Source organism: Vipera berus, assembly GCF_964194415.1.
Source record: "Vipera berus genome assembly, chromosome: Z".
Classification (NCBI taxonomy): domain Eukaryota; kingdom Metazoa; phylum Chordata; class Lepidosauria; order Squamata; family Viperidae; genus Vipera; species Vipera berus.
Genome location: NC_138205.1, coordinates 8,209,684 through 8,235,386, shown reverse-complemented (window position 1 = coordinate 8,235,386; position 25,703 = coordinate 8,209,684). Strand labels below are relative to the sequence as shown.

At 44.7% G+C, this 25,703-nt stretch overlaps 1 protein-coding gene across 1 annotated transcript in view; it reads left to right on the top strand.

Annotated features, from left to right (window-relative positions):
• Window positions 1-25,703, top strand: part of LOC308678592 (X-linked retinitis pigmentosa GTPase regulator-interacting protein 1-like) — a gene marked incomplete at its 5' end in the record, with an annotated part of 44,502 nt that overhangs the window by 17,791 nt on the left and 1,008 nt on the right. Inside the window, 15 exons of the mRNA XM_081345818.1 lie at window positions 33-106; window positions 553-683; window positions 2,029-2,132; window positions 2,883-3,056; window positions 4,010-4,127; window positions 6,417-6,869; window positions 8,892-9,055; window positions 10,180-10,516; window positions 12,686-12,852; window positions 14,169-14,300; window positions 16,525-16,648; window positions 20,300-20,391; window positions 21,127-21,322; window positions 22,713-22,797; window positions 22,886-23,016. Of these exons, the coding sequence (XP_081201944.1) occupies window positions 33-106; window positions 553-683; window positions 2,029-2,132; window positions 2,883-3,056; window positions 4,010-4,127; window positions 6,417-6,869; window positions 8,892-9,055; window positions 10,180-10,516; window positions 12,686-12,852; window positions 14,169-14,300; window positions 16,525-16,648; window positions 20,300-20,391; window positions 21,127-21,322; window positions 22,713-22,797; window positions 22,886-23,016 (2,482 nt within the window). The remainder of the gene's footprint in view (window positions 1-32; window positions 107-552; window positions 684-2,028; window positions 2,133-2,882; window positions 3,057-4,009; window positions 4,128-6,416; window positions 6,870-8,891; window positions 9,056-10,179; window positions 10,517-12,685; window positions 12,853-14,168; window positions 14,301-16,524; window positions 16,649-20,299; window positions 20,392-21,126; window positions 21,323-22,712; window positions 22,798-22,885; window positions 23,017-25,703) is intronic.

Below are 25,703 nucleotides of genomic sequence, written 5' to 3'. Positions count from 1 at the left end.
CACACTTGGCCAATAAAGAATTCTATTCTCAGTTCCAGGAAAGAATCCAAGATTTGGAAGCAGAGCGAGATTCATTAAAGATGGATTATGACCGACTGTTGGACAGGTACAGAAGTGCTATCAAACAAAAGTAATCAAGTGGATTTTTTTGGAACACGAAATATTTCCATTACACATTCACGTTGAGCTCCTCTCTAAGAGTTTGGAGATATCTTAAAATGCAGACCAAGACCTCCAAAGTTCCTTCTAAGTCTCTTATTCTGTTGTTCTACCCTGTTTTCCTGAAAATAAGACCCAACCAGAACATAAGCTCTAGCCATGATTTTTCAAGATGCTCGTAATGTAAGCCCTACCCCAAAAATAAGCCCCAGTTAAGATCGTCAGCCAGATGGATGCATTTAGTACCGTATTTCCCTGAAAATAAGATCTAACTGGAAAATAAGCCCTGATGCATCTTTTGGAGAAAAATATTAATATAAGATCCAGTCTTATTTGGGGGGAAATGCGGGTATCTTACTTTTCATTGATTTTCTATCACCCTTATGTCAACAGTTGCATCATTGCTGCTCCACAAAATCCAGACCAGGTGCCCCAAAAGGACAATGCTCCTTCTTTGGAAGATCAGTTCAGCTCAGCCATGGTAGAGAAGGGGATTCTACAGGAGCAGCTAAAAAAGGAACAAGGTAAGGGATTGGTTGAAACAAGAAGCTTGCAGTGACTCTATGAAGCATCTTTGTGCAAAATGCAAGCGATTTTTTTAAAAAAAAAATATATGCAAATTTTGATGAAGGGAATCTAAATATACAGGTAGTCCTCAACGTAGGACCACAACTGAGCCCAAAATTTATCTTGCTAAATGAGACATTGGTTAAGTGATGTTTGCCCCGTTTTACAGTCTTTCTTGCCACATTTGTTAAGTGAATCACTGCCGTTGTTACGTTAGTAAAGGTAAAGGTTCCCCCGCACACGCGTCCTAGTCGTTTCCGACTCTAGGGGCCGGTGCTCATCTCCGTTTCAAAGCCGAAGAGCCAGCGCTTGTCCGAGGACGTCTCCGTGGTCATGTGGCCGGCATGACTAGACGCCAAAGGCGCACAGAACGCTGTTACCTTCCCACCGTAGTGGTCCCTATTTTCCTACTTGCATTTTTACGTGCTTTCAAACTGCTAGGTTGGCAGAAGCTGGGATGAGTAACAGGCGCTCACTCTGTTACATGGCACTCGGGATTCGACCCGCCAAACTGCCGACCTTCTGATCGACAAGCTCAGCATCCTAACCCATGAGCCACCACGTTAGTAACTCGATGCTAATGATGCACGTATGGCTACTGTACCTGAGGCTACCCATCTTCCTGTGGTTTGTCTCCTTTCTTCCACCTTTCTCAGCCTTTAAGCCTTCTCCAGCATAAAGTGTCCAGAGGAGCTGAGTGGCCCAAGTGGTCAGAACACTGGGTAGCAGATTAGCAAGCCCATGTTTGAGACCCGAAAGCTGCTGTGGGGAAGGTTGAGCTCCTGTCCTTCACTCCAGCTCCTCCAGGGACATGGAAAGCACCTCCAACTGGGCTTCACCAGGGCAATGGTGATGCCACTGGTTAATCCTTTCAACCCAGAAGCACCCCTGGCAATGTGTCCAGAGTAGGATAGTTACAGCCTGGTCATTAGTTCCTCAAGGGAGAATTTGAGTTGATTTGTTCCATGAACCATTGGGTTGTCTTCTTGACTGTTCATGGTATTCTCAGGACTCTTCTCCAACACCATAGTTGAAGACTATCCATATCCTTTCCATCTGTTTTTTCAAAGTCCAACACGCACGCACAGATGCACACACACGAACACACAGACACGCACAACCTTTTTCTATACAACGCTCAAGATGACTTAACCAGAAATAAAAAAATACAGTGGATAAAACATAAGAATAACAACAATGTAATAACGACATAACATAGCACCTTCAGTGAAGAATGTGTTGATTGGGCCAAATCCAATCCAGTTTTAAAATATCCTAATTTTCTTTGCTTTGTTTAACAAGCTCAGAATGATGCGCTGAAACAGGAAGTCAACTCTTTTCAGGGGAGACTGGCCATCTTGCAAAACCAGGCGCCAGAGGAACCGCCTCAGTCCAAGGCAACTCAGGTAGGTTGTTATGAATCTAGGTTGAACAGCAAAGGTAACAAAGCTTAAGCAAAGGGATGAGTGGTTTTTGAAGTAGTTTGTCTTCATTGAGTCTGAAAAGGGTTCTCTGAAGGTACTCCTATCTGAACAAGCAAGAAGTAAGTATGCTTGTAACCTTGCAAAGCATTTCAATGCAGAATAGGAAAGCAGACAATACCAAGGTAATATCGGTAGTAGATTATGTTTCCTGAGTGGTAAGGTATCACATTGAGTTGCTTCGACAGTTCCAAGCATTTTAAATTCCATATTTTGTTTTCTTTCTGTTTCTGCTCCTTCCTTCCTTCCTTCCTCCTTCCCTCCCTCCCTCCTTTCTTCCCTCCTCCCTCCCTCCCTCCCTCCTTCCTCCCTCCCTTTCTTCCCTCCTTCCTTTCTTCCTTCCTCCCTACCTCCTTCCTTCCCTCCTTCCTCCCTCCTTTCTTCTCTCCTTCCTCCCTCCCTCCTTCCTCCCTCCCTCCTTTCTTCCCTCCTTCCTTCCTCCCTCCCTTCCTTCATTCCTCCCTCCCTCCCTCATTTCTTCCCTCCTCCCTCCCTTTCTTCCCTCCCTTTCTTCCCTCCTTCCCTCCTCCCTCCCTCCTCCTTCCCTCTCTCCTTTCTTCCCCCATCCCTCCCTCCCTCCCTCCCTCCCTCCCTCCCTCCCTTCCTTCCTTCCTTCCTTCCTTCCTTCCTTCCTTCCTTCCTTCCTTCCTTCCTTCCTTCCTTCCTTCCTTCCAGAGTCTGTCAGCAGAAGTTCCAGAAAGAGATCAGGAAAAGATTGAAATCTTCATCCAGGACAGCCTCAAGCGACAACTTCATGAGGCTGAGGCTGCGCATGCAGAGACAGTGCTGGAACTAGAGAAGACACGCAACATGGTCATTTTGCAGCATCGCATTAATCGGGATTATCAGGTGCAACCAAAAGATATCCAACATCTAAGATGGAGGACCTTGAGGATTAGCAATATATACAAATAAAATATTACTTGAGCAACAAGGTCGCTCTAGGTGTATATTTACAATCTCCCAGTTAGATGAACAGTGTTCTGTCTGAGGTTAAGCTTGGTTAGAACCCAATTTTGAAAATTTAGATTTCAGTTGAATATACATAGAATCTGTTGACTAACACTTAGGATGCAATGAAAGATTTGCTAAGGTCCATGATATTACCAATTCTCACCGCTTGGAAGACGCTCTCTGCCTCTTGTACAGTATCTTCCGTTGGATGAGGAGAGCACCTCTTTCTCCTTCTGTCCTGGCCACTTTTTACAGAGGCATGATGGAGATCATCTTAACAAACTGCATTGCTATCTGGTTTGGTGGTAGCAGAGCATTGCTAGAGACCCTGAACACCACTTCATGGTCTGTTTCTATTGCTCCCCTCTGGGAGGAGGTTTTGAAGTATTTATAGCAGGACTACTACATTCTGTAACAGCTTGTTCCCTATGCCGTTCCTCTTGTAAATTTGCGGGATTCTTTTTTTTTGCCATACATTCGAACTAGACTGTGATGTTTCTCTGTGTCATATATGTGTGTGTATGTGGGTATATGCATAATGGTTATCCTTTGAGAGTGGAATGCGACAAAATTTCATTTTAATGTATGCCGATACATATGTATTGTCACTTTAAATGTACATTTAAAGTGACAATAAAGTTTCTGTTCTACTCTAACTCTACTCTACTCTACTCGACTCGACTCTGTTCTGTTCTGTTCTATTCCTTGGACAATGATTGGGCCAGTTGGAAGGATAATAATTGTGAATTAATAGAGATCATTGATTATGCTACAAGGCAAATAGGTGGAATGATGAGGAAGTTGATATGGGTTGTAGTTGAGTCTGCTGACTGCTCTTTTGGTTGGAGGTGGAATTAGAGAAGATGCTGACACAGTCCAGACAGGAGAAACAAGAGCATGAGGATCGGCAAAAGGAGATGGGCCACCTTCTGGACCTGCGCAATGCTCACATTCATCAACTTGAAGGTATGCAGATTGTCTTCTACTGCTCATTTTTAGGAATTCTACAGATCAAGAAGATTGAAAACACTGTCCCACAATTCAAGAAGGAAAGATGTAGTACAGAGGGTACAGAGAAGAGCAACAAAGATGATTGGGGGAACTGGAGGCTAAAACATATAGGGAACAGTTGCTGGAATTTGGCATGTCTAGTTTAACAAAGAGAAGAGTGAGGGGTGACATGATAGCAGTCTTCCAATATCTCAGGGGCTGCCCCAAAGAAGAGGGAGCCAAGCTATTCTCCAAAGCACCTGAAAGCAGGACAAGAAGCAACGGATGGAAACTAGTCAAGGAGAGAAGCAACCTAGAACTAAGGAGAAACTTCCTGACAGTTAGAACAATTAACCAGTGGAACAACCTGCCTCCAGAAGTGGTGAATGTTCCAACACTGGAAGTTTTTAAGAAGAGACTGGACAGCCATTGGTGTGAAATGGTATAGGGTTTCCTGCCTGAGCAGGGGTTGGACTAGATGACCTCCAAGGTCCCTTCCAACTTATTATTATTATTATTATTATTATTATTATTATTATTATTATTATTATTATTATTATTATTATTATTAGTCTTGAGGTACATAACCTTGCCTTTAAGACTGAAATCCAAGCATCCTTCTCTCATAGAACTGAGAAAGCTGGCAGGTGTATTTGAAGCATTTCCTTTTCTTGAGGCTTAATTTCCTTCTCCCTACCACCCACAGTTGTATTATACCTTAGTTTCTAAAGTGAGAGGTACATAGATGGGTTTTCCATTTCAGCAACCAGACAGTTCTTGGGTCACACATGTAGAGAATTTGGATTACCAGTTGCTGATTGGTGGTAACATGGAAACAGATTTTCTCTGGCTTATGGAAAAATAGAAATAAATAATAATAATAATAATAATAAGTTGGAAGGGACCTTGGAGGTCATCTAGTCCAACCCCCTGCTCAGGCAGGAAACCCTATACCATTTCGGACAAATGGCTGGCCAGTCTCTTCTTAAAAACTTCCAGTGTTGGAGCATTCACCACTTCTGGAGGCAGGTTGTTCCACTGGTTAATTGTTCTAACTGTCAGGAAGTCTCTCCTTAGTTCTAGGTTGTTTCTCTCCTTGACTAGTTTCCATCCGTTGCTTCTTGTCCTGCCTTCAGGTGCTTTGGAGAATAGCTTGGCTCCCTCTTCTTTGTGGCAGCCCCTGAGATATTGGAACACTGCTATCATGTCACCCCTCACCCTTCTCTTCATTAAACTTTTTAAACTCTTCATAAAACAGAATAACAGAGTTGGAAGGGCTCTTGGAGGACTTCTAGTCCAACCCCTGCTCAAACAGGAGACCCTATAATGTTTCAGACAAATGACTGACCAATCTCTTCTTAAAAACCTCCAGTGTTGGAGCATCCACAACTTTTGAAGGCAAGCCATTCCACTGATTAATTGTTGTAACTGTCAGGAAATTTCTCCTTATTTCTAGGCTGGTTCTCTCGTTGATTAGCTTCCATCCATTGCTTCTTGTCCTGCTTTGGAGAATTGGTTGATCTCCTCTTCTTCGTGGAAGCCCCTTAGATTTTGGAACGCTGCTATCATGTCATCCCTACTCCTTCTTTTCATTAGAATAGACATACAGTACGCAATTCCTACAACCATTCCTCAGATGTTTTAGCCTCCAGTTCCATAATCATCTTCATTGCTCTTCTCTGCACCAGAAACCCAACTGGAAGGAGAATTGACTTGACTTGAGCTTGACCTGTTGAAGAACTCCTTTTTACTAGAACCTTAGAAGACAATTGCCAGCACTTTGTTTATCAATTTCAGGGGTCTCCAAGTTTGGCAAATTTAAGACTTGTGGACTTCACAGCTGGCTGAGGAATTGTGGGAGTTGATGTCCACAAGTCCACAATCTTAACATTGTCAGGTTTGGAGACCCCTCATCAATGACTGTCAATGGTCCAGGTTGTCTGCAAACATCTCCCTTGCAATTAATCAACCTTCTTGCCCCATCACATAAAAAAGGGTGCACTCTTTGTGTGTCTTAATATCCGTACTGTGACAATCATTTTGTGAATGTGGAAGTTCCCCTTCCTTGTCAACCATTTTGTGGCAGAGCCTCACAAGATCAAAATATCATATCTATCAGTAGGTGGCATTCTGCTCCACTGGATATGATGCCAAACCTAATAAGTTGAGTTCTCTTGAGAATTCCTTCTCGGGAGTCAGCAAATATGTGTGAATGTTTGTGGGGACTTCTAAGGGACAAAGTTTCCTTTTTTTTCCTGCCCTCAGAGAAGTTGAAGGATGTGGCGTATGGAACAAGAGTTGTCCGACTTCGGCCACCCGACAGTGATGTTGATGATGAAGGGGTCCCTAGCAAGGTTCTGAAATTGCAACATGGGGAGAACCTCTTTGAGTTGCACATCTCTGGAGCAATTCTGTCAGCTGAGGCCGTCCAACTTCTGGGAGACCCCGAACTTCTCACCTTTTGCACCTATGCCTTCTATGACTTTGAGACCCACTGTACACCTCTGGCCCACGGCATTCGGCCCCACTACAACTTCACTTCCCAGTATGTGGTCCAGGTTGACCCTTTCTTCATGCAATACTTGCAAGGGGCTACTTCTCACCTGGATCTCCACGTGGCCTCTGCTGTTGACCACACCACCCTGGCCTCCTGCTGGTTGCATTTTGGCCAAGTGCTGAACAGTGCAGAGCAAGTTCATTGCACAGCAGTCTTGCGTGGTAAGAAGAACGACTATGATTCCAAGACACCCATGAGATGAGTCTTAAATTTCCACATTTGGTGCTTGTATCCTACATGTATCCTACTTATGTAGTTGAGATTGTACCACTTTTAGGAAATGGCAATATTCGAGTACCACCAGATGCCTAGCAAGGTGTCAAAAACATGATGACCAAAAAAACCTGATGAAGTACAGGTAGTCCTCAACTTACAACAGCTTGCTTAGTGACTGTTCACACTGAAAGGTGTGGCTTATGACCATTTTTCACACTTACGACCATTGTAGCATCCCCAAGGTCACCTGATCAAAATTCAGATGCCTGGCAACTGTCTCATATTTATATATTTATATTTATTTATATTTTATTAGATTTATATACCGCCCTTTCCCGAAGGACTCAGGGCGGTTTACAGGGTATTTATTTATTTATATTTATTTATTTATTATTTAGATTTATATACCACCCTTTCCCGAAGGACTCAGGGCGGTTTACAGGATATTTAAAAGAAAATCAATACAAAAGTTAAAAACAAATTAAAAAAGATTAAATGAAACCCTGAGAAAAATAAAAACCCAGTTAAAATTAAAATTAAAAAAAATTCTCAGCCTGGGCCAGAGAGCTCGACGAGCCAAGTCTTCAGGTCCCGGCGGAATGAACGGAGGTCGGGGGCAGTCCTAAGCTCCGCGGGCAGCTGGTTCCAAAGGGCAGGTGCGCCCACTGAGAAGGCCCTACCCCTGGGTGTTACCCGCCGGCAATCTTTAACCAGCGGCACCCTGAGAAGACCCTCCCTGTGTGAGCGCACTGGACGAAGGGAACTTGATGCTGGCAGCAGGTGTTCCCTCAGATATCCCGGACCCAAGCCATTTAGGGCTTTATAGGTCATCACCAGCACCTTGAATCTCACCCGGAGGGCAACCGGAAGCCAATGCAGCTTGCGGAGTAGAGGTGTTACATGGGAGTATCGGGAACCCCCCATCACAACTCGCGCGGCCGCATTCTGCACCAGCTGAAGCCTCCGAGTGGTCCTCAAGGGCAGCCCCATGTAGAGATGACGGTAACAGCATTATAATGGTAACAGCGTCCTGGGATCATGTAATCCCCTTTGGCGACCTTCTGACAAACAAAGTCAGTGGGAAAGCCAGATTCACTTAACAACCGTGTGGCTAGTTTAACAGCTGCAGTGATGTGGGAGAATATCTAAGGAGGCCTCCTCTATGGCATCTTCTGGAAGTTTAACCTCTTCTTTGAAATCAGAGTGAACTTTTGAACTGAATGGAAGAAGGGAGGATCAGCTTTAGAGCTCAAAACAGCTTTCTCATAGCTGTGTTTTCCCAATCTGTTAAATCTCGATCTGTGTATTACAAATCTTCGATATTATATTGCACAATAAGGAGTCTGGCACATCAGAAGCTTTACACAATCTGCAGGAGATCAGATTGGGAAGGGGTGCTTCACACAGGAGCTCTATAAAAATCAAATTCAGCCCATTTTGTACAGTTTGCGCGTCCGATTCTTGTAGACAGCTGAAGCCTACAATAAACCTTTGAACTGTCTGGATCTTCTGATTTCCCTGGTGTTTGACAGTTTGTCACACAATAAACCAGATGTTCAGACTGGATTTGGCATTTTTGTCTACCTATAGAGGACCTTCCCAAGGACTTGGGATAGGCAGATCTGGATGTTTGATGGTTACAGATATCGTCACAGAATGAAAGCTGTTCTGAGTAAAGCTGCCTTCTGCAATTGACTGAAGGTGAATTTGTCAATGCCCATGTTGTTCAAGTGGTGCTCCAGATGTTTTAGGATTGCACCCAAGTCACCTAGTACTTTTGGTACTACCTCTGCCTTCCTTTGCCACCGTTATTCTATTTCCATGTGCAGGTCTTCATATTTTGTTATCTTCTTCACTACTTTCTTGTGTATTCTGCTGCCTTATTATTACTACTTGTATTCGGCTCCAACTCATCCATCCAAATGTGGCTTTCTTTTCCAATTGTTTCCCTACCCTTATCCCTCCAGGTCCCAAGGGTGAGGATTATGGTCTTTTGGAATATGGGATGAGACTTCACTTTCCATTCAAGCAGATTTCGCAGCTGCCCCGCCATCAAAATCAAACATATCTCTCTGCTGGAGTAGGAACTCAGATTGCAGACTGGCCGAGCCGGCAATCACAAGGCGACAGAGTAAGAAAAAGGAGTTTGATGTACTGTTCAAAAATAAGACCTGTGGTCAGGGTTTAATCCTTCTTGGTTTTTACACAAAAGTATTAGGAGCAAACAAGCCAGAAAGCAAAGCTACAACTCAACAGAAACCATTAGTGGAAAGTCAATCCATCATTCTGCCAAAGACTTGACTATTAAAAATTATTTTAAAGAGTTTTCAAGTTCCCCTAAATACCCTATAGTAGTATTTCTCAACCTTGGTCACTTGAAAACGGTTGGACGTCAACTACAAGAATTCTCCTGCCAGCTGTTGAAGTTGAAGTTTACCCATCTTAACAGGACAAAGGTTGAGAAATACTGCCCTACAGCAACTTTAGGGCATCTCCTCTTCACATGGTACAAGTAGGTCTTGATTACTATGATCATGATTTATGAGGTCTTGATGACTATGATTTATCAAGATTGATGACGTCTTGATGACTATGATCATGATTTATCACTTATGGCTTGTATGTACACTGAGAGCTTCTGCACTGGACATAAAATTCCTTGTATGTCCAGTCACACTTGGCCAATAAAGAATTCTACTCTACTCTACTCTATTCTACTCTACTCTACTCTACTCTACTCTACTCTAACTATTCTATTCTATTCTAATTCTATTCTATTCTATTCTATTCTATTCTATTATTCTATTCTATTCTATTCTATTCTATTCTATTCTATTCTATTCTATTCTATTCTATTCTTGCAGTTTGTGAATCTCACGAAATGGTTGCATTGCTCAAAGTTGCCCTGCAGGTCATCCTCAATTTATGACTCTTTGTTCAGTGGCCATTTAAAGTTATGGTATTGGAAATATTCCACAGCTTCCATCCACACAGAACAACAGTTGTTTCTTCTCCGTTGTTACCTTGCACTATTCAAAGGCCTATCTCTTCCACAGATCACATATTAGGGTTCAACCACTGACAGGCTGAAAGAATCAGTGCAGGAAAACACTACTGTGTTTCTATTCAGAATCAGAATCCCACTTATTAAAACCTCCAGCAAGAAATGAATATTTTTGGACTTGAAAAAACTGTGAACTGAACAACTGCTGCTGCTTCCCTGCTGCATCACCACCATTCCTTTTTTCCCCTTAGAAGACCGAAGGCGTAAGCTGGAATGAGCTGTGCATCCAGATCAAGAGCTGTGCCAATTTGAGAAGCTGTTGGATTGGCTCCCAGCCCAGCCCATATGCCATGTACCAGTTCTTCACTTTCCGAGATCACGACACACCCATCATCCCGTCCAGCAACAATCCTGACTTTGAAGATGTGCAGATGTTTACTGTGCACATCACTCCTGAGCTGCACCATTATTTGCTTGTGGAGAGTTTGTGGGTTTATGTTTTTGACGATGAGCAAGAGGAACCTGGAAGCTATTTGGGCAAAGCCCAGATCCCACTAGTACCATTAGCGCATGGGCATAGCATCAAAGGTGAGATCAACGAAGGATACTAGATAGATCTACCTTTGCTTTTTTGAGCTGTCTTCTGTGCTAGACCCTTCTGGATCTAGGACAATAGTTCACAATTTGGAAGCTCTCCAGGTAGGTTGGGGTGGCGTGGTGGTTCAGTTATTAAGACACTGGGCTTGTCGGCTAGAAAGCCAGCAGCCCAGGTTTGAGACCTGAGCATCAAGCGATGGGGTGAGCTCTTGTCCTCACCCCAACTCCTGCCAACCTAGCAGTTCATAAGCATGTAAATGTGAGTAGATAAATAGGTACCACCGTGGTGGAAAAGTAACAGCATTCAATGTGTCTTTGATATTTAATTTAATAACATTTATATATGTAGTCATGTTGACTACATGACCGTGAAAATGTGTTTGGACATTGCTGGCTCAATGGCCTTGAAACAGAGAAGAGCACCGCCCTCCATAGTTGGCAATGACCAGCGGCAAAATTCACAGGGGGATTCCAGATAAGTTATGACTCCTATCAACCACAGCCATATTGGTTAGGAAAAGGATAGGAAGGACAGTATAACAACATAGAGGGGAGGGTTAGAGAGTGTATGGTTCAACCAGTGGACAACTGCTGGTCTCTGGTTTTCCCTTTAAGCCCTCCAGCCCCTCCTCTCAATTAGATGACTGACCTTTGGATGCAGAACACCCAAATCTTTTAAGCTGAGACTGAAAGAAACCCTAAGCCTCTTTTTACAAAGTTAGGAGACTTTCTGAGTCTTTGTAAAGGAACTTAGAGATGAACTTAGGGAAAGAACACAAGAGCCGTTGAAGAGAGAGGTCGAGAAGCAATCAGTTAGTCCAGAGATTGAAAGAAGGGTGAGAAAGAAATTCAAAAATAATCCGTCTTGATTTTATTTAGTGTAAACAGGACACAGAGAAGCTTGGATAGGCTTCGTTATTGATTTCAGCTCTTCTAGGGGTGATCGGGAAACAGACAGCGCAAGGCTTCCAGGAATTGTGTGGGTTAAGTAACAGGTATAGGGATGCGGTGGCTCAGTGGGTTAGGATGCTGAGCTTGTCGATCAGAAGTTCAGCAGTTTGGCAGGTTGAATCCCGAGTGCCGCGTAACAGAGTGAGCGCCTGTTACTCGTCCCAGCTTCTGCCAACCCAGCAGTTCGAAAGCACGTAAAAAAATGCAAGTAGAAAAATAGGGACCACTACGGTGGGAAGGTAACAGCGTTCCGTGCGCCTTTGGCGTCTAGTCATGCCGGCCACATGACCACGGAGACGTCCTTGGACAAGTGCTGGCTCTTCGGCTTTGAAACGGAGATGAGCACCGGCCCCTAGAGTCAGAAACGACTAGCACGCATGTGCGGGGGAACCTTTACCTTTACCTTTACCTTACATTCAACAAAATCAAGGCAGGTTATTTTGAGTTTGTTTCCCACACTCCTTTTTTCTTAAGACTGTAATGTTTTATGCAAGTCCCTCTTAAGGGTTCTTCCATAACTTCTTCTTGGATTCTTCCATAACATCTTCTTGGGTTCTTCTTCCAAGGTCATCTCTAAATTCCTTCACAGCCTTGTCTAAAGCGATACGTCAACTGACCTCACTGAAGCCCTGAAGGTTCTTTCAAAGCCTCCAGGTCATCCACTCTAGTAATATCATAGAGGAAATCTTATATCAAGCCCCCACCTCCTCACAAGGACCTCTTTGTGTTGGAGGTTTCCATATCTCCACTGGAAGGCTCCAGAAAGCCATGCTTGATCCTTTGAAATGGAACACATGTTATGTATCCAGGGTGAAGAGTACACATACACACTTACATAGCAGTCACCACCAGGGGGCGTTGAACTGTAACTGTTTTGGCAGGAACCCAGTTTCGGCAGGAAACAGAGGTTCAAACCCATTGGCTGGCTGCTCACCTGGCCAGGTATAAAAGGAGGGCAGGTAAACCCTAGTTCCCAGTACAGTCACTTCCACCTAATAAAGATCTGCCATGCTGTAGTCATCGTCTCGGCGTCCTTCCTGCGCTCCAGAACCCACAACACAACACACAGACGATACTTCAAGATAATTCAGTGCAAATTTAGGACACCTAGGCTTCACCATTTCCCAAACTAGAATGTCTTTAGCCCGTATCCAGATGTTGTTCCAGATGCTGTCTTCTTCTTTTTTTCCCCCTCTCCTCTGTCTCCAGGAGACTTTGACCTCATGGACCCTGCTGAGAAGCCCAACGGCTCCATCCACCTCAGCCTAGAATGGAAGGTCCTTTATTATCCTCCTGAAGATGTTCGCTGTCAGACCATTCAGGCACGTTCCTTGAAGATGCAGATTGCGCATGAGCAAAACCTGTTGCAAAGACAGGTATGGAAGCTTGCAGAGTGGAGAATTCACCCCAGTAGTGGTAGTGATCCATGGGAAAGTGAAAAAAAAAATGTTGCACTAAGATCTAAAACGTAGGCTCAGAAGATTTTCTTAGGTAAAAGAGCAATTTTTCTGGGATTCTGAGTTCGCACTACTAAGAGTCTCCTTCTTGTCCGTGAAGGCTCTGCTTGGAAAATGCCCCCTCACTACAGGTAATCCTCGATTTATAACTATTCATTTAAAAACAGTCCAAAGTCACAACAGCACTGAAATAAGTAAGTTTTGATCACTCCTCACACGTATGAAACAGGCATGTGATCAAAATTTGGCAACCAGCATGTATTTATGAGGGACGCGGTGGCTCAGTGGGTTAAGACGCTGAGCTTGTCGATCAGAAGGTCGGCAGTTTGGCGGATCAAATCCCGAGTGCCGCGTAACAGAGTGAGCGCCTGTTACTCGTCCCAGCTTCTGCCAACCTAGCAGTTCGAAAGCACGTAAAAATGCAAGTAGAAAAATAGGGACCACTACGTTGGGAAGGTAATAGCGTTCCGTGCGCCTTTGGCGTCTAGTCATGCCGGCCACATGACCATGGAGACATCCTCGGACAAGCGCTGGCTCTTCGGCTTTGAAACGGAGACAAGCACCGGCCCTTAGAGTCGGAAAAGACTAGCACGCATGTGCAGGGGAAACTTTACCTTTACCTTTATGTATTTATGACAATTGCAGCAGTCTGGGGTTATGTGCATTTGCAAGCTTTCCAGCCAGCTTCTGACAAATAAAGTCAGTGGGACAAGCTGGATTCACTGAACGACTGCATGATCCACTTAATAACTGAAGTGATTCGATTAACGACGGTGACCGGAAAGGCCATAACACTGGACACAACTCATTCGACAATCACCTTGACTGGCAATGAAACTCGGATCCAAATTGTCGTTGTAACTTGAGGACCACCTGCACATTTCTCTAGCCCATTCACCAACATATTTTCAGTTGCAAGCTAAGTCATTCCTTATCTTCAAGGCATTTTTATAATTAGATTTAGATTTTATTCTAAGGATCACGTCACCGTAGAATCGTGCCCTTTCTACAGTTCTGGTCTTGTTATTTCTACCAATACCTTCTCAAGGTTATAAAGCAAAGATTTGTAAGATGTTCATAGTTTTAGGAACACGTTTTTTAATGTCATAAATCATTTTGGAAAGCATGTCCAAGACTGGATAAAAAAAATAATAATCACCTGCCAATGCCGAGGATTCATTTTGATTGCAAGAACTGTTTCTTAGCTGTCTTATCCTCTGAAATCTCCCTTATAGGTGACTGAAAAACACTTTCAGAAAAGCAGAAAGGTAAAAAATGAGCTGGAACTCCTTTCTGCCCAAGTGATTCCAACACGAGAACTCAAGAGAAGAAGGACAAAGCAGAAAGTGGACAAAACTATCCCCAAGGTAAGGGATAAAAGAGCCAGTTGGTATAGTAGCTAAAGCACCAGGCTAGAAGCCAGGAGCCCTGAGTTCTAGTCCTGCCTTAGGCATGAAAACTGGCTGGGTGAGTTTGCGCCAATCACTAGGAGACTGGGAATTTTGGTTCCACCTTAGGCATGAAAATTGGCTGGGTGACTTTTGGTCAATGGCCAGGAGACTGAGACTTCTGGTCCCGCCTTAGGCATGAAAGTTGGCTGGGTGACTTTGGGCCAATGACTAGGAGATTGGGAGTTCTAGTCCCGTCTTAGGCAGGAAAGCTGACTGGGTGACTTTGGGCCAATAGCCAGGAGATTGGGAGTTCTAGTCCCATTTTAGGCAGGAAAGCTGACTTGGTGACTTTGGGCCAATGGCCAGGAGATTGGGAGTTCTAGTCCCACTTTAGGCATGAAAGTTGTTGGAAAAGAAGTGGCAGAGAATGAAGTTAGGAAGTTTTTGCCAATCAAAAGTAGAAAAAGAGGACAAAAAACCTTTGCTAAATTCTCATTAAAGCATAAAAAGTCAGCTTTCTTCCCCGGCAATTGACAAATGTCAAACAGGAGAGATGGGAAACAGATGTGAATTGGAGATGCTTTAATAATAGATTCATGGAAAACATTCCCAATACAGTTGTAGTTGCAAGAGTTTAGATATGAATTGTAATTATAATCATCCGGATTTGTGCATTGCAGTAAGCCATGACGCAACTGTGATCTTTTGAAATGATGAAATGAAATGAACCTTTATTGTCAAAGTACAACTATGTGTACATTGAGATTAGCTGAGCCTCCCTTTGTGCTCCCACCCCCCAACGCACAGTGACAACAAACCCCCATCTTACTACACCATGTGAACCAACTACACCACACACCGGCCTCCCAAGTCAATTCTGCATAAAATTCACAAAAGTTATTTCTCATTCAAAAGCCTAACAGCCCAGGGATAAAAGCTGTTTTTCAGCCTGTTGGTGCGGCTGGCTATACTCCTATATCTCCTACCCGATGGTAGGAGAGTAAAGAGATACGGTCCAGGGTATGAGACATCCCTGAGAATCTTCCTCACTCTTCCAAGGCTGCGAGCCCTGGCGATGTCATCCAGTGGTGTCAGGGGACAGCCCACAATGTATTGTGCTGTACTCACCACCCTCTGTAATACTTTCCTATCCGCGGCTGTCAGACCAGCATACCAAACCACAATACCATACGAGAGGACGCTCTCTATCGTAGACCAGTTAAAAGAGGGTCATTAGCCGTTGTTCTACCCTGTTCTTCCGCAAGACCCTGAGAAAGTGAAACCTCTTTTGGGCCTTTCTAGCCACCTGGGTTATAACCTAACTAAGCTATAATGGGCTTGGTTCTCTGAAAACAGATCTTATTAATCACTACTCCAAAACCAACAGATTCCATATTGGTTTGCCAATTAATCATGTAACTGAGAAGTCTTTAAGCCTACCTTTTGAAGAAACAAGTTTTTGTTCCTCCTGTCCTGTACACCACGCAGGACTAGAAACATGTGCTTTTCTTTATTTATTTATTTTTGAAATCTATACATTCCCAGGATTCCAGAAAGCGCTACTTTGGTTCTGCTTTCTGTATTATGAGACAGGATTTTGCCACATACGATGTGCAATCAGCTTCAGTTTCTCTGAACTGTGACAAGAGAAGCTTTTTTTTTTAACATAATAACATTGTTAGATGATTAGTGCCAGCCATTGGCAGTTCCCCAAAAGGGTCATCAGATGGAGGCAAAGAGGCTTCTTTGCTTCCACTGATGAGCCAAGGGTCTCGGACCCACAGCCCCATTGGCGAGAGAGTTTTATGGTCAGGGAGGGGCCAAGACCCCCCATAAATACCTCTGCACGAGGGGCTGCTTTTTGTCTCTAATTCTCTTCTTTGTTCCAGTTCTATCTCTACTCCTAACCTCTATTTTAGTCATGTAATGCTAGCTTGTTTTGTTTTATTTTATTTCTCTCTCACATGCAGGCATGAATGCTTTCATGCCAAGTATTTCTTTCTTTTTGATCTATCATGAATAAAGCTAATATGATTGCATCTCTGCGTGATGCCTTTGCTTGGAAGCACCTTTAACGATTCATTGTGAGAACACCTCACAAGTATCTAATTGAAACGTATTGGTGCGTATTTGCTTATCTGGCACCAATTGTTGTCCTAAAGTCCATTTTGTGAGGAAACTGGGTTTTATATCTGGGCAGATGGAGCTGGAAGAGACGATAGAGGAGGAAGAAGAAGCACTGAATGTCGAAGAGACAACAAGGATGGCAAGAACCCAAGAACTGGATGATGAATCGATTCTGGAGTCTGTACCAAAGGACACTGGTATACTGTTACAACTCATAATGTTGGTGAAGGACAAACCTAGACCAGTGTTTCTCAGGCTAAGATGCGTGGACTTCAACTCCCAGAATTCTCCAGTCATCACGCTGGCTGAAGAATTCTGGGACTTGAAGTCCACACTTTTAGAGTTGCTAAGGTTGAGAAACATTATGCCCCAGATGTTGAATTTGATACACTTAACAACTGAGGCAAGAAAGATCGTGAAATGGGGGGGGGGGGAAATAACTTAATTGCCTTGCTTAGCAACGGAACTTTTCAACTTGACTGTGGTCGTACGTCGAGGACTACCTGAAGATTTTGTTAAATTGTTCCGTGCCATAGGAGCACTAATGAATTCCCTTACTTTTACTTCTGGGAACCATCACTTCACTGGTGTCATGGCTGAGTTTTTCAGGTTGTGTGAAAGCCCTAGTCTATTCATTAAACCATAACTGGGATGGTTGCTATAAAAGACCAGGGTTGGGTAGCTCACAATCTCTGGGCTTAATGTGGCCACCTGCACCTTTTCACATTTCGTTTGCTGGAAATAGGTGACCGAATGGATGAATGTTGATTAATTTGAGTTTCTTGTTCATAAGAATAAATAGGATCTTCTACTGGATCTTGGATCTCCAGCGTAGATCTCTTGGGATGGCAGCGAAAATGTAACTCAACAAGATCTTGATGGAGCAAACCCAACAGAGGATGTTTGTAGCTCACAGTTGAGCTGTGGAGTCCTTGGCGCTTGTTTGTTTTCTTGCAGATGTTTCATTGCCCAACTAAGAAACACCTTCACACTTTCCTTCTGAAAAGGCATGGCCGCGTGAGAGTGGACCTGTTGTGATTCAGGGTCAGCCTGTGGGTTCGGCAGTTGGGTCGGACGATTCAGAGGAGGAGGAGGGGGGTGTTGGAGAGCTTGCTGAGGGTGTTGGAGAGCTTGCTGATGATGGCCTTGAGGCTTTGCAGAGCTCTCAGCCAGGCCCCTCCCATCTGGTTACGATGCAGACCCAGCTGTGTGAGCCTGACAGCTTGGATGAAGATGACCCACAGCTGGCTTTGTTCAAGGACGCCCGAAGCAGGAGGCAGTCAATCAGGAGTAAACAGAGGAAGGCAATGGGGCACCTGGAAGGAGGCAGAGAAAAGCCACGCCCTGAACTGTTTAAAAGGGGAATGTGTGGGAGGGCTGGTTTGCTGAAGGCAACCGTTTGAATAGCTCCTGTTTCATGGTTCGTGTCTTGTTTTGCTCTGTTTTATGTTAATAAATTTGGCAGGCTTAGTTCCAGCCTCTTGCCGTTTGTAAAGGGGTCGTCCCTGCCTTTTCTGCAGGGCCGGTAATAGGCTGGTACAGAACAGGACCTCCGCTCACCATGGCTAGTTTTTTCCTGCTTGGGGGACCCTAGATGGGTCCGAAGTTGCCCTGGAGAGGTGACCGTGAAGGAGGGGTGCCCTGTTGATCACGAAGCGACGGCAATCACTTTGTTTGATCTGGGGGAAGCCCTCCGAACCCAACAGGAGAAAGGCTAGCGTGAGATCAGCGTTTAGCCCAAGCAGCTTGCAGCCGAAGTCCCAGAGCACGAACCTAAACATCGGTGAACAGCGTGCTTGGACTTGGTGAGAGTACTGATCTTCTTTCTTCTATCTGTTATCTAAATCCTTGAAAAGATCCCCAAAGCAAGAAAACCTCCAGAAGTGAAGGGAGGGGACTATATCCCCATTCCCTTACAGATGGAAGCGGCGAATTAACATTAAAGGAGGGAAGAAATATATTAAAATTTGATTTAAACTACTTCTGTCTGGACAAATTTAGGAGCTAAAAAACTGTCAAACTGGAGACTGTTATAGTGAAAAACTAATAAAATATTTATTAAAAAAGGGCAATCAAAAAGCTAAAAAAGGAAACAAAAGCACCAAAATACCTCCTTGCCAGCAATCAACACCCAGATAAGCAAAGATTGACTCTCCAAATAATAGCAGACCAACAATCAAGCAATAAACAATACTCCAATCAAGAAATTATCAGAACAGAACAGAACAGAACAGAATAGAACAGAATAGAATCTTTATTGTAACTTTAAAAGTACACTAATCGGCATCCATTAAAATGAAATTTTGTTGCACTCAGCTTTCAAAAAATAACATTATGCATATACCCACATACACACACATACATGACAAAGAGAAACATCACAGTCTAATTCGAATGTATACATGTTGTTGTTAGTTGCAAAGTCGTATCCAACCTATCGCGACCCCATGGACAACGTTCCTCCAGGCCTCCCTGTCTTCTACCATCTTCTGGAGTCCATTTAGGCTCACGCCTACTGCTTCAGTGACTCCATCCAGACACCTCATTCTCTGTCGTCCCTTCTTCTCTTGCCCTCAAGCTTTCCCAGCATGAGGCTCTTCTCCAGTGAGTCCTTCCTTCTCATTAGGTGGCCAAAGTATTTGAGTTTCAACTTCAGGATCTGGCCTTCTAAAGAGCAATCAGGGCTGATCTCCTCTAGGACTGACCGATTTGATCACCTTGCAGTCCAAGGGACTCGCAGAAGTTCTCCAGCACCATAGTTTTTTACCATATACATGGTTAAAAAAAAAGAATTCTGTGAATTTACCAGACGGATGGCATAAGGAACAAAGTTGTTACAGAATCAAGTAGTTTTCTCCTATAAATACTCCAAAACCTCCTCCCAAAGGGGAGCAACAGAAACAGATCGTGAAGTGGGTGTGTGGGGTCTCCAACAATGCTTCATGCTCTAGGGTCATAGCCCTTATAAGCAGTATCCTGAATCATGGGAAGTGAGCTTCCTATAATCTTCTCCTTACCACTCTTTGTATGGACCTTCCATCTGAGGCTGTGCTACCAGCAAACCAAACACTGATGCAGTTTGTTAAAAAAACCGCTCTCAATCATGACTCTGTAAAAAGTGGCCAAGACAGAAGGCGAAAGAGGTGTTCTCCTCATCTGACACAGGAAATGCAGATGCTGTTTGCATGCTTCACTAAAGTTAACGTATGAAGAGGACCAAGTCAGCTTGTTAGTTATCTGCACATCTAGGTACCTAATACTATTGACCACCTCCACAGCTGCAGCCTTGATACAAAGCTGTTTTCCCTGTTTTCCCCCAGTTTCCCCAATTGGGGGTCATCAAGGTGAGCAGTAACGTACTCCAAACACAGGCAAGCGATCAACTCAGACAAGCAATCAAATAGTAAACAACAGCCAAGGAACTACCAAGAAGAACACCACACTCCCACCAACACTGACTGGGCAAGCCAGTAATACAGTAGATAAATAGAGAGCAAACCCCACTCACTTCTAGCACTGATGATGTTACCTAGTTGGATAATGAAACGACGGCAAGAAAACAGCCAGGCTCAAGAGAGTACCAAGCACAAAACCTAGATAATATCCTTCTTTGATCTCTGCAGGAAAACAAATGAAATAGCGGTGGGCTCATTTCAACACTGATGATGGGCTCTCATCTTGCAACAGGTCGATTTAAAGGGAAGTAAGGGCAGGGCCCTAGTTTTTCAGACACGGAAAGAAACGAGTTTAGATTGTATGCGCATTAACAATACTACTTCCCCCACTATTTGACCTCATCACTTTACTCAGTAGGTGTTACAATTATATTCTCCCTTCCTACCTCCTAGACGGAGAAGAGCAAGAGACGAGTGAAGCTCAGACCACAGATAGTGACGAAGTGGTGGTGGGGTTCCCCACCCTGCTGGGGTATCCTGATCTGGTGAGTAGCTATCACATAATTCCAGGAGGAAAAACTCGCTCAGAGGTTGCTTACAAAGTATAACGGACTGACTTGGTTAACACCCTGGGGCAAAAGCTGTGATTGGAGACAGAACCAGTTAGGTCTAGTGGTTAAGGAACCAGTCTAGAAACTGGGAAACTATGAGTTCTAGTGCCATCTTAGCCATGAAAGCCAGCTGGGTGTCTTTGACCCAATCACCAGGAGATTGGGAATTCTAGTTCCATTTTAGAGATGAAAGCCGGCTGGGGGAACCTTGGGCCAATCACTGTCTCTCAGCCCAACTTACCTCACAGTGTTGTTGTTGTGGAGAAAATAGTAGGAGAAAGGTGTGTTGGATATGTTTGCCACCTTGAGTAACTTGTAAAAAAAATCATAAAGGCGGGATACAAATAAATAAAAATTTGCTTGCTTGTGATTTATGAAATAAGCTGCAATTTGCTGGGCTCAAACATTGCATATCCTGATAACTAGAGTTTGCAAAGCTTAACAGCTGGATTCAGATGACACTGGGTTACACAGGTGAGAGAAAAAAGAAAAAAAGAAGACAAGATAACATGAAGTATAGAAATATAATGACAGTGGCGAGAAAGGTTGACCTGAAGAACTTTTTATCTGCAAGAAAACCATCAAACTCAGAGAGCACCAAGGACCCCACAATTCAATCCTGAGCTACCAATGTTCTCTTCTATTGGTTTAATTCTTTTCTACCCTTAGCAACCTTCGGACTGGATTCGGGTGGAGGTCATTTCCCTTGGCCTTTTGCCGGACAGCTGGCCTGTGGCTGATGAGACCATCCAGCAACTGTATGTCGAATTCCACTTCCCTGGCGTGCCTCTGGAGGAAACGGAGACAGCTTTCTCTTTGCGGAAACCTACCTGCGACCAGGAGATCTATTTCCACTTCAGCAAGGGTGAGCACATGCGCACAGATCCTGGTTGTTGTTGTTTTAATTTGCTATGGGAGAAAATAGAGGGGAAAGAAGGGTTCTCTAACTTGAATTCCCTCTGGGAGTGTCGTGGCCCTCTCAGAGGCCAGTTCGGAGGAGGAGGAGAAAGTTGGAGCTGGGACCGTTTGACAGGAAAGGCACGCCAGGAGCTGAGGACGAAGCTGTCCCGGGGGTGGGCCCTCAGGCTTTGGGGGAGGTGGTCAACCCGACGGATTGCTCCCTGCCTGCACAAACTCAGGGGAGGATCGGCTGCTGACAGGCAGTGGTGCCGACAGGCAGTCAATCTCCTCTGATGAGGAACAGCTGCCTACTCCGCTGGATCCAAGGGCAAGGAGATCGGCAAGGAGAGCGGAGCGGAGGCAAGCTCAGAGAAGGGCTGCAAGGCTACTGGGGAGGAGGTCAGTCCATTCCCTCCTCACAAGGAACACCTGGAGGGGAGTAACTTAAGCTGTGGGGAGTTAAGTCTTTGTCAGGAACTATGGCTTACATCCCCCCTTTTACTCATGCCTGTGGCCATTTGCCGTGCCTCACTTGGAAGATGGCTCCTCATGTCTTGTCTTGGACCTCGCCCTTCTTTGGTGGCCTATGTTGGGCCTTTGCTTCACTGGGGCTTTGGAACGGCTTCTTTTCTGGGGCCTGTTTTTTTTTCTTTTTCCCTAGAGGAATGCCCTTGTCTTGTGTCTGGACCCTGCCTTGTGGATTGGACTTGGAACCCTGGACCTCGCCCTGTGAGCTTGCCCCTACTCCGTGGCCTTTCTCTCTCTCTCTCTCTCTCTTTGAAAACATTTAACTTCTCATCCAAGTAGCTTCTTCAGTTCCCTTCCTGGATGAGAAGCGAAACATTTTCAAGAAAAGAAAATCAAAAACAAAACCAACAAAATTTCAGTTGCCTTTTGGGAAAAGCACGTTTGGGACCAGCATGACCTGGATAATTGAGACTCTCCATAGATATCAGGGACACGGTGGCTCAGTGGGTTAGGATGCTGAGATTGTAGATCAGATGGTTGGCAGTTTGGCGGGTCGAATCCCGAGTGGTGCGTAACAGAGTGAGCACCTGTTACTCGTCCCAGCTTCTGCCAACCTAGCAGTTCGAAAGCACGTAAAAATGCAAGTAGAAAAATAGGGACCACTACGGTGGGAAGGTAACAGCGTTGCGTGCGCCTTTGGCGTCTAGTCATGCCGGCCACATGACCACGGAGACGTCCTCGGACAAGCGCTGGCTCTTCGGCTTTGAAACAGAGATGAGCACCGGCCCCTAGAGTCGGAAACGACTAGCACGCATGTGTGGGGGATCCTTTACCTTTTACCTTTATAGATATCAGAATAAATACTTGCTAAATTCTTTTTGTCGCAGTGATCAAAGTGGACCCAGATCCAGGAAGTTTTCAGAGGCAAATGCTGCTTTCCATGCTGGTGGCTGAGGACTCCGCATGGAACAAGTGAGTGTCGGATCTGCTCTTCTCCTTAAAACGTTGCGGGAAAGAAATTCCCAGGACATCTGTTGACCAAGTCTCCCCCTTGGCACAGGCTGCTTTTCATAGTGGTGAGCGAGCCTCTCCCTGGGGCCAGAGGGGAATGTGAAGACGTGGGTTTTTCCAGCGTGGACTTGCGAGAGATTCTTCTGACTGGAAATGACATCTTTGAGCAAGATTTACAAGGTAAAGCAGTTGCCCACCCTCCCTCCAAAAATGGAAGCAATCTTAAGACACAACCGAAGGCAACTTAAGCTTAAGTGCTTAAAATCCAAACGTGGTTTGATTGCTTCCTAGTCATTGGGGGCGGAAGCTTTGCAGCTCCTCGGATGTGGCTGGATTTGAACTTCTGCCAGCCAAAATTCCAGGAACTAGTTTCCCAAGGCCAGAGAGAAATAAAAGCACAGACTTCAACTGAAGTTTGGATAGCTTCATTTAAAAATACGTTTGAGAGTTATCGGAAGACCAAACCAACAGTTAATGGGTACAGATTTATTAAAATCATCATTAAAATGGTCCCCGGTATCTACAGTAGTCCTCGACTTACAGCACTGCATTTAGTGACCATCTAAAGCAAGGGGTCTTCAAGCTTGGCAACTTTTAAGACTGGTGAACTTCAACTCCCCAGAATTCCTCTATATACTATATATTATATATACTACTGAGCCTTGATGGAGCAGTGGGCTAATGCCTCCTTAAGTAACACCAGCTGCCTGCAATTAGTGCAGGTTCGAGTCCCACCAGGCTCAAGGTTGACTCAGCCTTTCATCCTTCCCAGGTAGGTAAAATGAGGACCCAGATTGTTGGGGGCAATTAAGCTGACTTTGTAATAATGCCGCTTGGGGTGTGTGTGAAAGCCCTAATAAGCAGGCATATACAGAGAATGAAGGCTACTGCTAAGCTTGTAAGCCGCCCTGAGTCTTCGGAGAAGGGCGGGATATAAATGGAATTAAAAAATATATATATTAATGCCAATTAAATTAATTCTGGCGGGCTGGAGAAAACAGCTTGCAGACAGTCCTTAACTTACAATCACAACCGAGCTCAAAATATCCATTGTTAAGCAAGGTAGCTATTAAGAGGAATTGTACCACCTATTTTGCCCCAGTTGTTAAGTGAATCACCACAGTTGTTAAGTGAATCATGCGGTCATTAAGCAAATCTGGCTCCCCCCCAACTTTGCTTGTCAGAAGGTCGCAAATGGTGATTGTACAACTCCTGGGGCAGTGCAACTCTCATAACCGCCTGATAGCTAGTGTCTGGATTTTGACCACATGCCCGTGCGGGATGCTGCAACGAAGGTGTGATAATTGATTATATTTGCTGGTAATGACCTATAAAGCCCTAAATGGCTTGGGTCCAGACTATCTAAGGGAACACCTGCTGCCGGCATCAACTTCCCATTGTCCTGTGCGCTCCCACAGGGAGGGCCTTCTCAGGGTACCGCCGGTTAAGGAATGCCGGCGGGTTATTCCCAGGGGAAGGGCGTTCTCTGTGGGCGCGCCGGCCCTATGGAACCAACTTCCCACGGAACTCAGGACTGCCCCCGACCTTCGCTCATTTCGCCGGGACTTGAAAAACTGGTTCTTCGAGCTGTTTGGCCCAGACTGAGGGGTTTTAATTTAATTTAATTCAATCGGGTTTTAGTTTAACTTCAGGGACTGTGATTTAATTAATAGTTTTAATTGATTTTAATTTTGTATACTATGTATTTTAATTTTCCCTGTAAACCGCCCTGAGTCCTACGGGAACAGGGCGGTATATAAATTTAAATAATAAATAAATATTTATAATGGGTTATAAATAACTTTTTCCAGTATTGTCACAACTTTGAACAGTCACCAAACAGATAGTTGTAAGTTGAGGGTTACCTCCATAGCAGGGGGTCTTCAAACGTGGCCCTTTTACGACTTGTGGACTTCAGCTCCCAGAATCCCTCAGCCAGCGTGCCTGGCTGAAGAATTCTGGGAGTTGAAGTCCACAAGTCGTAAAAGGGCTACGTTTGAAGACCCCTGGTCTATAGGATGTAATTAAGTCTGGACCATTTTATGGCCTCTATAGGCCACATCCAGCCCCTTTGGCTGTCGCTGTCTGGGCCACGTGAAGTCAATCAGAAATTAGAAACTAAATGTAAATTAACAGCGAGGACAATGAACCAGTGGAACAGCTTTGCCTTCAGAAGTTGTAGCTGCTTCATCACTGGAGGTTTTTAAGAAAAGACTGGATAGCCACCTATCCGAAAGGCTATAGGCCCTTCTGCCCGAGCAAGGGGTTGGACTGTTGTTGTTAGTTGCGAAGTCGTGTCCGACCCATCGCGACCCTATGGACAATGTTCCTCCAGGCCTTCCTGTCCTCCACCATCTTCTGGAGTCCATTTAAGCTGACACCTACTGCTTCAGTGACTCCATCCAGCCACCTCATTCTCTGTCGTCCCCTTCTTCTATTGCCCTCAATCTTTCCCAGGGGGTTGGACTAGAAGACCTCAAAGGTCCCTCCCAGCTCTATTCTGATTCAAGTGCATGCCATGCACACCATACAACCGTATTGCTTTTATTCCGAAGGCAACTATATTTCCCCCCCCCCACTTTATGTATGTACACCCATGTGTGCTTACGCAGCTTCAGTCTTATTAGTTCAGCCCTCCACAAGTCTTTTGTTTCTCTCCTGGTCGCTGGGGAAAATTAATCACTGATGGATGCTGTATGCAAATTCCTGCCAGGCTAAGGTGATAGCAGTTACTGGTAACGACCTATAAAGCCCTAAATGGCTTTATAGGATTATCTAAGGGAACACCTGCTGCCGGCATCAACTTCCCATCGTCCTGTGCGCCCCCACAGGGAGGGCCTTCTCAGGATACCGCCGGTTAAGGAATG